This window comes from Pelodiscus sinensis, chromosome 3, assembly GCF_052426305.1.
Source record: "Pelodiscus sinensis isolate ZL-2025 chromosome 3, ASM5242630v1, whole genome shotgun sequence".
Taxonomy (NCBI): Eukaryota; Metazoa; Chordata; order Testudines; family Trionychidae; genus Pelodiscus; species Pelodiscus sinensis.
Window position 1 is genome coordinate 58,127,163 of NC_143054.1, and position 14,671 is coordinate 58,141,833.

At 41.2% G+C, this 14,671-nt stretch overlaps 1 protein-coding gene across 1 annotated transcript in view; it reads left to right on the forward strand.

Moving 5' to 3' along the window:
* PHIP (PHIP subunit of CUL4-Ring ligase complex) overlaps positions 1-14,671 on the forward strand; it is a 308,497-nt gene that overhangs the window by 104,351 nt on the left and 189,475 nt on the right. The window contains exons 14-15 of the mRNA XM_075923789.2: positions 8,480-8,633; positions 11,868-12,002. Coding sequence (XP_075779904.2) covers positions 8,480-8,633; positions 11,868-12,002 — 289 coding nt within the window. The remainder of the gene's footprint in view (positions 1-8,479; positions 8,634-11,867; positions 12,003-14,671) is intronic.

The window sequence follows — 14,671 nt, forward strand, 5'->3', positions numbered from 1 at the left end:
CATCATTAAGAGTAAAACCATCTCTGCTGGTCTAGGTTCAGGTCTCCCTACTTTGGCATTGTTCCCTGTCATCAAGTGATACTGCCCCTCCATGTTTTCCAGAGGAAAGCTCATTTTCCAACCCTTCTCAGCCTTTTTTTGGCCGTGAATCCAGGTGTAGGGGTACCCTGATCACCGGGCATTATAGGTGCTAAAAATGGGGATACTGCTGCATCTCCTGGCTTGAAGTGGTTTCTGTTATATATAGGATTTGCAGATTGACTCAAGGGCTCTCTAAACCTCCACTATAAAAATAGTTCTAGCACTTTAGAGGGCACTGACCTATGCAGGTACAGTGCCCATTTTAGAATTCATGAAGTTGTCCCTTGATGTATGGGCTCTTATACTTGGTGTTCATGAAGAGAACACTCCATACCACTGAGCAGAGCCCAAGCCTAACTGTCATAGCAAGTCTGCAGTTCTCAGGACCTAGACTCTGAACACTGAATTTGTGCAGAAGAAGAAGAGGACCACCCCCTGGCCGCCTCATTGTCCTTGGATGAAGCGGTGTCAGGAGTGGGCTTGTAACCTCCCTTGGATGACTTTATAGCTCGTCAGAAGCTGTTGAAAAGAGTGATCTTGAATCTAGGTCTGAAAATGGAAGTAATTAAAGAACCCTCGCACAACCTGGTCAATATTTTGATCTTGGTGGCCCTGTTAAAAGATGGCTTGCTCTCTCTCAATGAGGACATCATGAGACTGTTTAAAGTTGGCAGGCAAGTTGAATCCTCCCTATCTCCCACATCAGAGAGAGCCAAAAAGCAATGTTTTCTTCCCACTCAAGAGTCTGAGTACTTACACACCACTCCCTCTCCCCACACCGGGTCCCTAATGCTCTCTGTCCAACAAAGAGGGTCAGACAGTGGAAGCAAGCATTGAACTCATGGCAAAAGACTCTGAGACTACATCTTTTCAGCAGAAAGATTTATTATACAGGGGTCAACAGGTCCACTTCTCCAACCAGCAGGTGTTGCTGGGGACAGAAGACTTCAACATCTGGGATTTGTTGTTTAAATTCAAGGACTCACTTTGCCAGGAATGCGCAGGCACTGATAGTCTGCACTGATTGGTATGGGGAAGTCTGTAGCCAAGGCTTCCCTGCTGTCCACCCTGGATGAGGGAGACTCAGTGGTTAGATGCATGGCTTCTGTGGAGCATGCACAAATGTTCATGCCTCCAGTCCTCAGGACTGCCAACAGAGGTCCAGCAGTCCATTCAGGAGCTTCAATTTGAAGATGTTTCGGGGCTGTTCCCCACTCGGGCACTCCGAGTGCAGAAGGTGAGGGCCCGTAGGAGAGCACAGAAACCTTGCCTTTACAGGCACTGGTTACAAAATACACAGATTTTGTGGGATCCCTGCCATAAAAAGTGATTTTTATTCCTAAAACCCAAGGGTGTGAACACTTGAACCCGCCCCAAGGTTACCCCAAGCTCTTTTGCCCTAAAAGAGCTTGAAAAAATAAGAGGAAAACAAGCTGCAGTCTCTAGTAGCTGACCTCTCAGTCTGAGGTATGCAGATATACCCAGTCAGACCTTCGAGGACCCCTTCCACGCCACAAGAATCAGATCATCACCTTAAAAGTGATTTTTATTATAAAACAAAAAAGATCAACTTGATAAAGCATAGTTGGCTGCTAGATGTTACAGAACAACTAAGGAAAACAAATTAAAACAGAGACATGTCTCTGCACAGTGCAAGGTAGTAAATTGGTATGGGAGGCATAGATTTACCCAGAGCAGTTCAAACCAAACCGCAAAATAAAAATACCCCGAATGTGACTAGATTCACTTCGCCCTTTTATTTCCTTCCAATCTTCTCTTTATTCAGTCCACCTCTGAGTGCTTCTGTCTTTATACCTCAACATTCCACCTTTTTTCAGCTTTGCCACCCCATCAGGATCTGCAAAAGAAATAAAGCAGGAGTTCTAGGTAGAGGCAAATGCCCCCAATTGCCTGAGCATGCCTACTTGGCCCACCTAAATACATGGGGGCAGCTAGTAGAACTTTTGATGAGATGTCCAAGGGGGCATTATACCAGTTCCTATGCCACCATATCCCTGTCCTGCTTTTGTTTTTGTCCTACATCATTGTAGCATGGGTGCTGAAGGCTTTGGAAAATGATTATACCAGTGATTCTCAAGCCCATTTAGTTCACTTCTGCAGGCCCACTTTAAGCCAAAAAAATCAGAATTTGCTGCTCTGGTCTGTAAGGGGTCATGGGCTGCCTAAGGGACACACAGCATCTTGCAGACTGCACTAGAGCTTCTGCCAGCATGGGGTTGCTGGGTGCCACAAGGGCAGAAAAGTGGGTCTGTGGGCACACTTGTATGGGAGCTCTGGTCAGTGAGGGGTAGAGGTGCCAGGTAATAGGTATTTTCAGGGTTGCTGCAGCATCCCCAGGTTTTTAGATGGGGCTTCTTTCCTGGCCGCTAATCACAGATCCTGGCTTCCAATCCCACAGGACATTCTGCTCCTGGACACGTGCCAGTGGTCCTTGCTGTCCAACTGCGGCACTTGTGGTCTGGTTGTCTGTTCACTTCCTGGCTCCGTGCAGCGGGGTTTGGCTGGTTCTTGGCACCATGTCCAAGGCTCTGCTCCTAGCCCTGCTGGTGGGGAAAAAAATCTAACATGTTGTACACTGCATATCTGGCTTACAATTTATAAACAGGTTAAGAACCACTGAGTTATACTTTCCGGTTTATTTCTACCCCTTTCAGACACCCTTCCCTCTCCATCCCTCTTCCGGGACCCTTCTCATGAGCAGCTTCTGGCCCACGAGGTGCAAGCTCTCCTCCAAGTCGAACAGGAGAGGTCAAGGGACTTTACTCTTAGTATTTCCTAATTCCGGGGCAAAAGAGGGTCTCTGACCCATTTTAGACCTGTGCCATCTCATCGGCTACCTAAAAAACCAGAAGTTCCATATGGTCTCCCTAGTCTCCACATCCTTCCTCAATCTAGAATACTGCTGTACCACTCTCAACTTGAGAGATGCTTTTTTCCACATCTTGATTTTCATAGGCCACAACAGATTTCTCAAGTACATTGTAAAACAAACTGTACATTTACAGTTCTGTCCAACCTTGTGGCAGCACCAGAAGTTTTCATGAGATGCTTGGTGGTAGCAATGGCCATCTTGAGAATAAAGGTACAAGTCTCTCCATACTTCCATGACTGGCTGGTCAAAGATTGGACCCAAGTCCAAGTGTGGAGGCTAGTATCCATCTCATACAAGCAACTTTTCAGGCACTGGGCCTGGTTATTGATAAGTATAAGCTTACCCCTTGTCCCTGTACAGAGGATAGAATGTATCAAAGCGATTCCCCGGAGCTTACTTCTAGACAATGGTACCATTAATAGTGCATGATGGCCCATTTCTGTCTGATTGTTAGGCTAAATGACTACATGCATGTATGTAGCACAGCATGAGAAGCTATTCCTCTGACTCTTGAGCATGGCTGGCCTTGGTGTATTCAAGTTGCCATCACCTGGACTTGGTGCTCATGGTTCCTGTCCTGGTCCTTGCATCCCTCAACTGGTGGGTCTTCTCAAGTGTCTGCTTTGCCAGACCCCAATCCTTGTTAAGGTTAACTTCAGATTTGTCAGATCTAAAGTGGGGGTCTCACTTAAGTCAAGTCAGGATTCAGGGCCTGTGGTCCCAAAGTCGCTTTCCCTACATATAACTGTCAGTGATTTAAGAATGGTTTGCATGGCCTATCAGGTATTCTAGTTGCACATCACAAACAAAAATATGCTAGTGCTCATGGACAATACAGGAGCTATGATTTGCCCTCACAGCAGAGAGGAGCTCGCTCTTTCCCCCATGTCAGGAAGCTGTTCGCACATGGGAGTTGTGCATAAAGCACTTGATCTACTTCAAATCTTTTCACCTTATGGGAGCTCAGAACAAGCTAGCAGATCACCTCAGCAGATTTTCTCTAGTCACCACACATAGTGGCAGCGCTAGGGGACCAACTTGGCAGCACCCCAGCTGCTCTGCCCAGGCGTCCCCAAGTCAGCTGCTGCTGAAACTGCCCGGGGCAGAGCAGCTGGGGTGCTGCCGAGTTGGTCCCACAGTGCTGAGGGGCGACGCTACGGGACCGACCCAGCAGCACCCCAGCTACTCTGCCCCCGGCTTCCCTGAGTCAGCTGCTGGTCAGTTTCCGCAGCAGTTGATTCAGGGAAGCTGGGGGTAGAGCAGTTGCAATTGTCCGGCTTCCCGGAGCACTTCCGGGTTCCAGATGGTGCCGGACCGTTGGATGCCGAACCACTGGAGTTTTACTGTACATGGTCTTTTTAAAGGACGAGATATAGCTTCACTCTCACCCTGTGTTCCTCCTGAAGGTGGTTTCAGAGTTACGTTATTTTTCTGCATGGTTTCTTCATGAAATCACATGTAAACAGGGAGAAGCAATGTCTCCGCACTCTGGATATTAGATGTACCCTGCTATTCTACATTGAGAAGACAAAAGCTTTTTGAAGGCTCACACCACTCTTTAGGACAATGGCAGACAGGCTGAAAGGCCTTCCTATTTTGGCTCAGAGGATTTTGTCTTGGATCATGTCATGCATTCACATGTGTGGGTTCCAGCACCATCTATAATGATGGCCTTTTCCTCCTAGAGTGCAAGTTTCCTCAGCAGTGTTCCTGATCCAGGTGAGGATTTAGGATACCTGCAGAGTGGAAACTTGGTCATCAGTACGTATGTTTTCCTCCCTCTGTGCCATCACCAAGCAAGCTAGAGATGGTGCTGGGTTTGCTTCAGATAACATACCCATAAACTCTGGTCTCATCTCCTGTGGTCTACTTGGCAGTCACCTGATGTGAAAAGGAGATTTGAAAGCACTCAAAAAAAAATGTTCCTAACCTTTCTGGAACTGCTTTTTGAAATGTGTTGACATGTGCATTCCATGTCCTCTTTTTCAACCCCTCTGTTTGAGTTGGCTAGCAAGTAGGAACTGAGAGCGCATGGGGTAGGCCAGACCTTTTATGATGGTGCTTGAGTGCATGGCACCAGAAGGCACTAAAGACCACTAGACAGATGCAAATGCTTGTGGTATACACACACCTAACAACATGTGTAACACATCTGGAAGAACAACAGTTATAAAAGGGCTAGTAATTTTTTCTGAGACTTTCAGGATGTGTGTGTCTCTGTGGTCATTCTTCTGAATCGCAAGAAATATCTTCACTGGTAAAATTCCATCACTTTCTGTACACAGTTCTCCTCTTCGGCCTCTCTTACGCCATCTGTGTCGTCATCATCAACTGCATGTTGATGGTCATGGCATACCTCAGGAAGAAGGGAACTCACATTTTCCCTTACCTCAATGACTGGCCACTGAAGGGCAGCTCCAGAGAGGAGGTGCTTGCCCACCTTCAAACAGTGCTGTACTTCTTGACTGTTTGGCACTCATTTCTACTGGCAAGTTGACCTTGACCCCAGCTGAGCAAATGGAGCTTTTGGGAGCTCACTTAGATTCCATGTGGTTGAAGGTGCTTCTGCCAACTGACCACTTTCAGGAGAGATGACAGCTGTGCCTCAGTTTGTAATCACAAGTTTTCCAGGACAGTCTGCGTGTGCCTGAGCCTGTTGGGCCACAAGCCTGTGTGCTCCCACATGATGTGTCTTGTCAGGTTATGCATTCATTCCCTTTAACTGTGGCTCTGGATGTTTTGCCACCCTGTCCATTCTCTAGGACGCTCCATCACCCCTAGGGTTCTTGAGCTGGTGGGAGGTCCCACACAATGTGTGCCAAAGTATTCCCCTTATTCCACTCTCTGTCCAAGTGAGTGGTACTGCTAGGCAAAAATCTGTGATTCCAGCATAGCGCACACTAGCATATGCATCACACCTCAAAGAAACCACAGTTTAAAGTAACCATTTTCCCCTGTTATTAGTTGACTTAAACCACTTTCAGTTCTTGGCACTTTCTTTTAGCCTCTAGGCTACTTTTTAAAGTTAGTTCTAACGTTTTTCCCTCCATTTTCGGGTATGGATTCCATTTTTGTTCTATGATCTGGATGGCTGACTTTTAAAATAGGTCACCAAAGTTGAAGAAATATTCTCAGTTTTACAGTTTCTTGACCGTTGAATAATTATGAAATTACTCTAAAACTTTAATTCTCATTCCCAATTTTTGATCTATTGAAGGATAGTACTGTTAGCAAAGGAAGAGATACTTGCAGATCAATTAATTCAAACTTAAAACATAGGAACTAGTTAAATGAATTTGATTCAGTTTTAACCTTATAAGTTTTGTGCTGACACGACACAGTTATCTTTTCATGTGAAAAATCTTCAGGTAAGGCCTGATAATTTCAGCCAATCAGGAGATACCCTTCCTAAATGCTGCCTAATCTGGTATTTTGTTTTTTCCAGTCATGGAAAAGCATAATCTGTTAAGCAAATCCCTTGATGATAGCTTACCGACCAGCTTCATACTAGACCATTAGTCTTTTGGAACTGAGAGTAACAGGCCAAACCATTCAAGTCTGTGCTAGTCCCACATTCTATCATTGTAGCATGAGACAACGAACTGCCATAACATATATTACCTTCAAGAAAGTCCAAAGAGCTTCAGGCTTCAACTAAATGTTTTTCTTAACCTAGATAGATATGATCATACATTACCTGCAATATATGTTTGATGAAGATTCAGCAGTCAAATAGACTGGCTAAATTGTTAGTCTCTTTAGCCAGGAGAGATGAAAATTCAAGTGCTACAAAAGATTTTCATCATGTGGCTTACTCACAAGTTGGATCTCTCTGTACCTACTGTGAATAGATTTCCAAGTTTGTTCTCCAGAAGCCGTATAAATATCTGTACAGCAGATGCTAGCCTTCTTCAATAGATTGGACTCGAGCTGCTTCTTCCCCTTCCAGGCAGAGCCCAGGGGCTGGATTTGGCCCACGGCTCAGCCCTTCCCCCTCCCCCCCATGGCAGAAAAGTCAGGGGGAGAGAGCCCTGAGTCTCGCAGGCTGGATCAAGGTAGCAGGCTCCCCATCCCTGGTTTTGAGGTATATTTTTGCAAGCCAAGATTGTGCTACAGATTGTCAGTACATGATCTGTCATGTGGATAGATATAGGAAATGTATTTTCAATGTTCAACATGTTTCACTATCACTAAATTTACTGTGTTTTATAGGGAAGTCTTAATAGATCCAAAATGCATTCTTCTCTTTTGAGTCTGAATAATTTTTTGTGATCTGTAATAAAGGGTTTTAAATTTAACGATAACCTCCCCAAAACAAATGCTTCAGTGCTAAGTTTCTAAAAAAAACCTTTACACTCCACTCATAAACTACTCTCTAGTAAATAAAGTAGTGTGTGTACAGCAAAGAAAGTGTTTTGTTGAGAAAGCAATTTATGTAAGCTCTTCTCTGGCAGTGGACAACACAATAGATCACTCAATGATGGTCTGTTCTATTCATTTCCTCTGAAGCACATGGCATTGACCGGTGTCAGAAGATGGGATACTGGGCTAGATGGACCATTGTCCGACCTAGTGTGTCCATTCTTATTTTCTTCCATGGAGTAAAGCATTAATAAATTGTGTGGAGTGAATTAGATGTCAAGTTATTAAGTGTAAGTTCTGGAATGACAAGTCTGTGTTGTTGTATTTTTTATAAAGCTTGTTTTCTTAACAATACTGATGTATGGAACATTTGTTCCTTACTGAGGAATAATAACCTTAATATTCTTAATTCACTGATGGAATATCCAGGGCAATGGCTTCAAAATTGGTCAAATCTGAAATATTAAACTTTTGCAAATCAAAATCCTAAATGCTTAATAAATGTATTCAGATCAGAAAATGACACAATATGTCAATATTTATTTATTTCGGTGGAAGGAATTGGAGGGAAAAGGATTTTGACAGGGTTTTTTATACTCTTTAATGTACCTTTATTGTGTTTGATTCATTTTCTCCAGTGACAGTTTTAATAGGAGATATAAACAGGGTTTTCCTGTAAAGCATTAAAGATGGCCATGGCTGGGGATGTGACTTGGGTGAAGTGAAGTCAGCCAGAGCTCTGATATAGCACTAAGAAGTCTCCCTCTGAAGTGCTTGGTTGGCTAATTCTTGCTGCAGGAATTGGGGTCTAATTGATAGCCATATGTGGGGCCCAGGATGAATTTCTCCCCAAATCAAATTGGCAGTAACTTTGAGTGTTTTTTTGTCTTTCTCCTTGATGTTTGAGTGTGTGTGTCTGTTATATACCTTATTTAATCATTTTCCTGTCATTGTGGAATCTTTGACCATTACTTTCCTTATTCTTTGCCCATGATATATGATAGTCTAGTCTCCTGAGGGCTGTAATGTTTTGGTTCTTGGGTTTAGTGTGAACTCTTTATCAGACAAATTGCTTACAACATCAAAGATTTTGGCTAACTCAAGCTCATTATTTGAAAACTCTTTTTTTCTGTTTACTTTTAGACAAAGTCTACAAGGAGTAGAAGACAAAATCACAAAACTGAAAGTAACTATGGTAGCATGGGACCGCCATGACAATTCTGTTATAACTGCTGTTAATAACATGACTCTGAAGGTTTGGAATTCTTTCACTGGTCAGCTTATCCATATCCTTATGGTAAGAAAAATAAGAGTGGCAGTTTTACTTCATATACTATAACTTAGATATCCATCATAGATTTAAAAAAAAATTTTTTTAGGGATTTGCATAAAAAGGAAGAAAGTCAATGAAATAATTGTCAGAACTTAAAGCTCCTTGCATTTCTTCTAAAAAGAATGAGAAGTCTGGTTGCAACTAAGACTTACAAATTTATTTGGGCATAAACTTTTGTGGGTAAAAACCATTTAGTCAGATGCATGGAGTGGAAATCACAGAGGAAGGGGCGGGCACGCACGCGCGCACACAGACACACACACTCTGTCTCTGTCTGTCTGTCTGTCTCTCTCTCACCTACCTACCTACCAAGTCTAGGAGCAGTGCTAATGAGACCAATTTAGTCAGTTTGGGGATGTGATTTTCTAAGTGTTTTTTACCCATGAAAGTTTATGCCCATGTAAATCTGTTAGTCCTTAAGGTGTTACAGGACATCATCAACATGCAGAGCCCCATCCCCAGCTGGTCAATCTCGTGCTGGTGTGGCTGTCCCCAGTTTTTGCTATCCTCATTCCTCTCTCTGCTTCTCCCCCCATTCCTGCCATTTCCCGTGTTTCCAGCACAACGAAACCCTGTCTTTGCTTTAAGTTAGGGTAAGAGGAAACTACTTATCAAATTTGATGGCCCTACATTTTACTGTTTTGGAGTAGTTGCACAAACAGATGGACAGACAGACAGACATTTCATTTCTAAAATATGTGTTGAGATAAGTTGTGTAGGGACATCAAGGGGAGTTGAAAGTGATCTGAAATAGATTAAAATGCAGTATTGCATGTCACCAGTCACAGTTTCAAACTTTTCCTGCAGTGAAACTTTCTTTCATTTGGAATATACAAAAAGGCCATCTTATAGGTCCTAGATACTATTTGCCATAAAATAAAAAATAGTTGTGTAAAATAGTTAGAGAGCAGCTGCACTTCAACCCAAAATTATAAGTAAAAAATTGAGATTCAAGACTGAGTACCCATATCTTAACACAAATATCAGTACTTACCATGACCCTTATCGTTCCTTAGGAATGAAAAAATGCAGATATTTAATTATACTAGCGTCCTGTTCTACATTAAATTTAGAGGTTTTAAAAAAAACTTAATTACAAAATATGCATCTCCTGCATATAATTTGATGTCATTGGCAAAAGAGAGTTCTTGAACCTTATGAAATTGAATTTTGATTTTAGGGTAATACTTCTTTACATAGCCTAAAATTTTAGGCTATCACTAAACTAGTGTTTTACTTGATATTTTTTTAAGCAGTTGCATACATAATGTAGAATGAACTCTGCAAACGGTTAAAATGGCTAAAATATGAGTGAGTTTTCAAGTGTCATTTCTGGTCCTCTGAGCTTCTATATTAAATCAGTTGTAGAAAAATTGATAGTTTTTAACTGATACAATTCTTTTAAAAATTGTCAGTGGGCAAAGAGAAGCATATAATATAAAGATACATCAAAGAGTCACGAAAAGTCATCCAAAGAGTTACCAGATTTACTGTTGTACATTAGACAGTTTCTCATTATTACTTATTCAGATGTGCATATTGCAGGTTGTTGATTAATCACAACTGACTCTAATTCAAAAAATTAATCACTATTAAAATAATCATGATTGCTTTAATAGCACTTAAATAGAATACTGACATTTATTAAATATGTTTTCTATATTTTCAAATATATTGATTCCCATCGCAATACAGACTAGCAAGCATATGGTGCTCACTTTATTTTTAATACAAATGTAAAAATAAAAGAAATAGTATTTTTGATTCACTTAATATAAGTTCTATACTTCATTCTCTATCATGAAAATGCAGCTTACAAAGGTAGATTTCTTTCTTACATAACTTCACTCAAAACCAAAACAAAATAAAACTTTACAGCCTACATGTCCACTCAGTTCTAACTTTTGTTCAGCCAATTACTAAGAGAAATAAACTTGTTTCCATGTGCGGAAGATAACGCTGCTTGCCTCTTATTTACAGTGTCATCTGAAAGTTAGAACAGGCATTTTCATGGCATTTTTGTGTCAGCATTGCAAGGTAATTACATACCAGATATCCTAAGAGTTCGCATGCTCCTTCATGCTTCGGCTGCCATTCCAGAGGGTACGTTCCATGCTGATGACACTCATTACAAAATAATGCTTTAGTTAAATTTGTCACTGAACTCCTTGGGGGAGATTGTCTCCTCTGCTCTTCTGCCACATGTTTTATGTTATAGAAGTCTTGGATGATGACCCAGCACATATTGTTTATTTTAAGAACACTTTCACTGCAGACTTGACAAAACACAAAAGTTTCCATTGTGAAATATCGAAAAATACACTCAACCCAAAGTTTAAGATCTGAAGTGCCTCCCAAAATGTGACACATGAGGTGTGGGACAAGCTTTCAGGAGACTTAAGAGCAACACAGATGCGATAACTACAGAATCTGAACCATCCAAAAAAAAAAAGAAAACCGTCTGCTGGTGACAACTGACTTGGATGATGAAAATGAACATCTGTTGATCCATACTACTTCAGATAGTTATCAAGCAGAATCCGCTAAGAATGGACACGACGTCCTGTGGAATGGTGGTTGAAGAACATATGGATGTATAGCACATCTGGCCTGTAAATATCTTGTGACACCGGCTACAACAGTGCCATGCAACCAGCTGTTCTTTCAGGTGACATTGTAAACAGGAAGTAGGCAATATTATCGCCCACAGATGTGAACACACTTGTTTGTCTGTGTGATTGGCTGAACAAAAAATAGGACTGAATGCATTTGTAACCGGTTTTACATGGTTTTTGAATGAAGTTAATTTCGTACATAATTCTACATTTGTAAGCTCAACTTTAATGATAGAGATTGCACTGCATTACTTGTATTAGGTGAATTTAAATACTATTTCTTTTGTTTTTCATTGTGCAAATATTTGTAACAAAATAAACATTGTGAGCATTGTACAGTTGGTATTTTGTTTTAATTGAAAACAGTACATTTGAAAATGAAGAGAAAACATCCAAAATATTTTAAATAAATGGTATTCTATTCTTTAACAACACAATTGTGCAATTAATCAAGCTTAATTTTTATAATTGTGATTATTTTTTTTAATCACTTGACAGCCCTCGTAAATATTTCTGCATGTATCTGTGGAACATCTCTTCTCTGAACTTCTCTTTTAAAAAAGATAAATATTTTTTATTTCAGGGACATGAGGATGAAGTGTTTGTACTTGAGCCTCATCCATTTGATCCTAGGGTTCTCTTCTCTGCTGGCCATGATGGGAATGTCATAGTTTGGGATTTGGCAAGAGGGGTCAAAATTAGATCTTACTTCAACATGGTAATTTTCCTATGGTTATTTGCTATTCTTGTATAACTGTAAAGTACACTGCATTTTGTAGTTTGTGTAACCAGGGGAGTAGGGTGCTGTCCTGGCTCCATTGATGCTAGTGGCCAGACTCCAGTGAACTTCAGGATTGGAATTTCACCTACAGCTTGATATGAAGTTGCTTGAAATGACTGCATTAACTATTGATTTTTCCTTTGTTGTATGTCATTGTAGATCCCACTGTATATATGCATGTGCCTCATGAACACAAAATCTGAGTCTTTTAAATGCTGGCGTCAGTCAGTGTTGCATATATGCCCATGTGACTCCTCACACTCTTATACAAGTGCCTGAATGTCAGGATGGCTGTCACCATCACTCAGTTCTCCCTTATTCGCTAATATTTGTGAGAACGAAACCGAAAAGCTTCCAACATAGTAGGTTTAAATTCCAATTAAATCTCTCAAAGCTTCTCAAAACTCTTTAGAATTCTTTTGATAAATTGACCACAATGAACATTTTTCATCCATTTGAATTGAGCACTGAAGATCAGAACCATCTGTATTTCCCCCCCTTGCAGTATTGGATGCCTCAATATGGCAGATTCAGAACCTGTGGACTTCAAGTCCTACATGTCCTTTGATGGACTAATTACTAAAAACATGGATACCACAGGGGCTTCTTTTCATCACAAGAGTCCCATATGTTTGGTACGTACCTATTTTGCTGCAAGAATGAGTAGGTCATATTTTGTATGGCTGAACTGTGCTTTCCTGGTAAAATCTGTGTTTCTCAGATCTGTAGTGGGTAGGCACCAGAGCACCAACAAAGGACAAAACAACTTAATCCAGTAATAATCAACCCCAAATGCTAGCACAGAGAAGACCACACTGAGGAAAGACCTAGCATTGGCAGTAGCACAAGTGCTCTAACTTTAAAATATGCTTCACTAAATGCCTTAGTCAGCACCAAAACATTTGGTATCGAAGTGCTACTCTGAGTGGAGCCACTCTGAACGAAGAGGTAGACAATAGACTGAATTCAGTGTCTTCGCACACAGATGATGTAAAGCCTACGTAGACAAATCTATTAAGAACCAAATGGTGTCAAGAACTGGTGAGCAGGAGCAGCCCATGACACAGAAGATGACTCCTCAGGTATTGGCCCTCGATCTGGCACTACACCCTACAGCATTGATGCCTGCAGAATGTGATGAACCTCTGAAAGAGGAGGGTTTTCATTGGCTTTTAGATGTTTTTTGGTACTAATGCATGTGCCAATTATTATATTCCACTTGCTATGTATATAGGAGGCCTATTTCTTCTCTCTATCACCTGAAGTACATTCTCATCATCTTGGAGCACAGAAATGTTTCTGTGATCTATGATCAATATCTCAGAAATGGTGTGGACTCTCTTAAGGATCCATTAATCATCTTGAAACACATGGCATAGGACTGACAATATCATCTTAACCAGACATATCCCTGTGGCAGCTGCCATGGCCCTACAGGGTTTTCTGGGGTCTGTCATCTGAAGTCACTAGGAACTGGTCTTCACACTTGAGAAAAATGGAAGGAAACCCCTTTCCATATCAGCTTCTCTGGCCAGGATGGAAAAACCACCATGAAGACCAGACTAAGGGGCCAAGCAACACCAGCATCCTGCTTTGCTACCAAAAGACCTCTCACTGTTATTGCCTGGCAAAGTAGTGTCTTTGGCAGCAACAGGGGCACTGGGTGAATCTTTCCAGGAGCTCCACCTGCAAATTTCAAAGATTCCAGAGGTGGAAATATCAATAGCATTGGTGAAATCTCATAAATTATTACATACTTTGACAACTGTTATTCCAGGCAAAATCACCCTATTCATAAATGAGGTTCTGTTAACTCTAGTTCAAGTCTTGTGGTACTGTCTTCTATGCCACCCTTACCGATTGATATCACCTTAGTGCTTATTAGCCCTGATCAGGCATAAAGCATAGTAAAAGATGCATTCAGATGGAGTACAAGGAAACAATGAGACAGTAGTGGTTAGTATAAGGAGCAGAATTCTTAATCCAAAAGTTTGTCTACTGTCAAATTTTTGTAGGTTTCATGGCAAAGGAGTGTTTTAAAAAGGGTTTTGAAGGAAGATCTTAGTTTTGTTGATATTTATGGGGAATTTTCACCTGATGTGAGGGGCAACATGGGAGAAAGTATGAAGCTGCTTGTTTTGACTCTGTAGTAAGTGGGAGATTGGGAGGTTTGTATTATTGGCCAATGGTAGGATTCACTATTTTATTAGGGAATGACATGTGAGAGGTCCTGTGAAGGACCTTGAAAATAAAGACAAATAGTTTGATGCAGTAGTTGGCATTACAGTGCCAGTGGGATAATATGCATAACTAGACTATTGGTATTAAAGGGTACTGCTTGCTCAGGAAGGCTAGGAAAGGGGCAAAACACAATTCAGTTCTGGGTACCACATTTCAGAAAGGATGTGGACAAATTTCAGAGAAGAGCAACAAAAATGATTAAAGGTCTAGAAAACTTGGCCTATGAGGGAAAATTGAAAGAATTGCGTTTGTTTAGTCTGGAAAAGAGAAGACTGAGGTGCAAGTGGGAGGAGACATAATAGCTTTCAAGAACCTAAGAGGTTGTTTCAAGGAACAGGGAGAAAAAATATTCACCTTAATGTCTG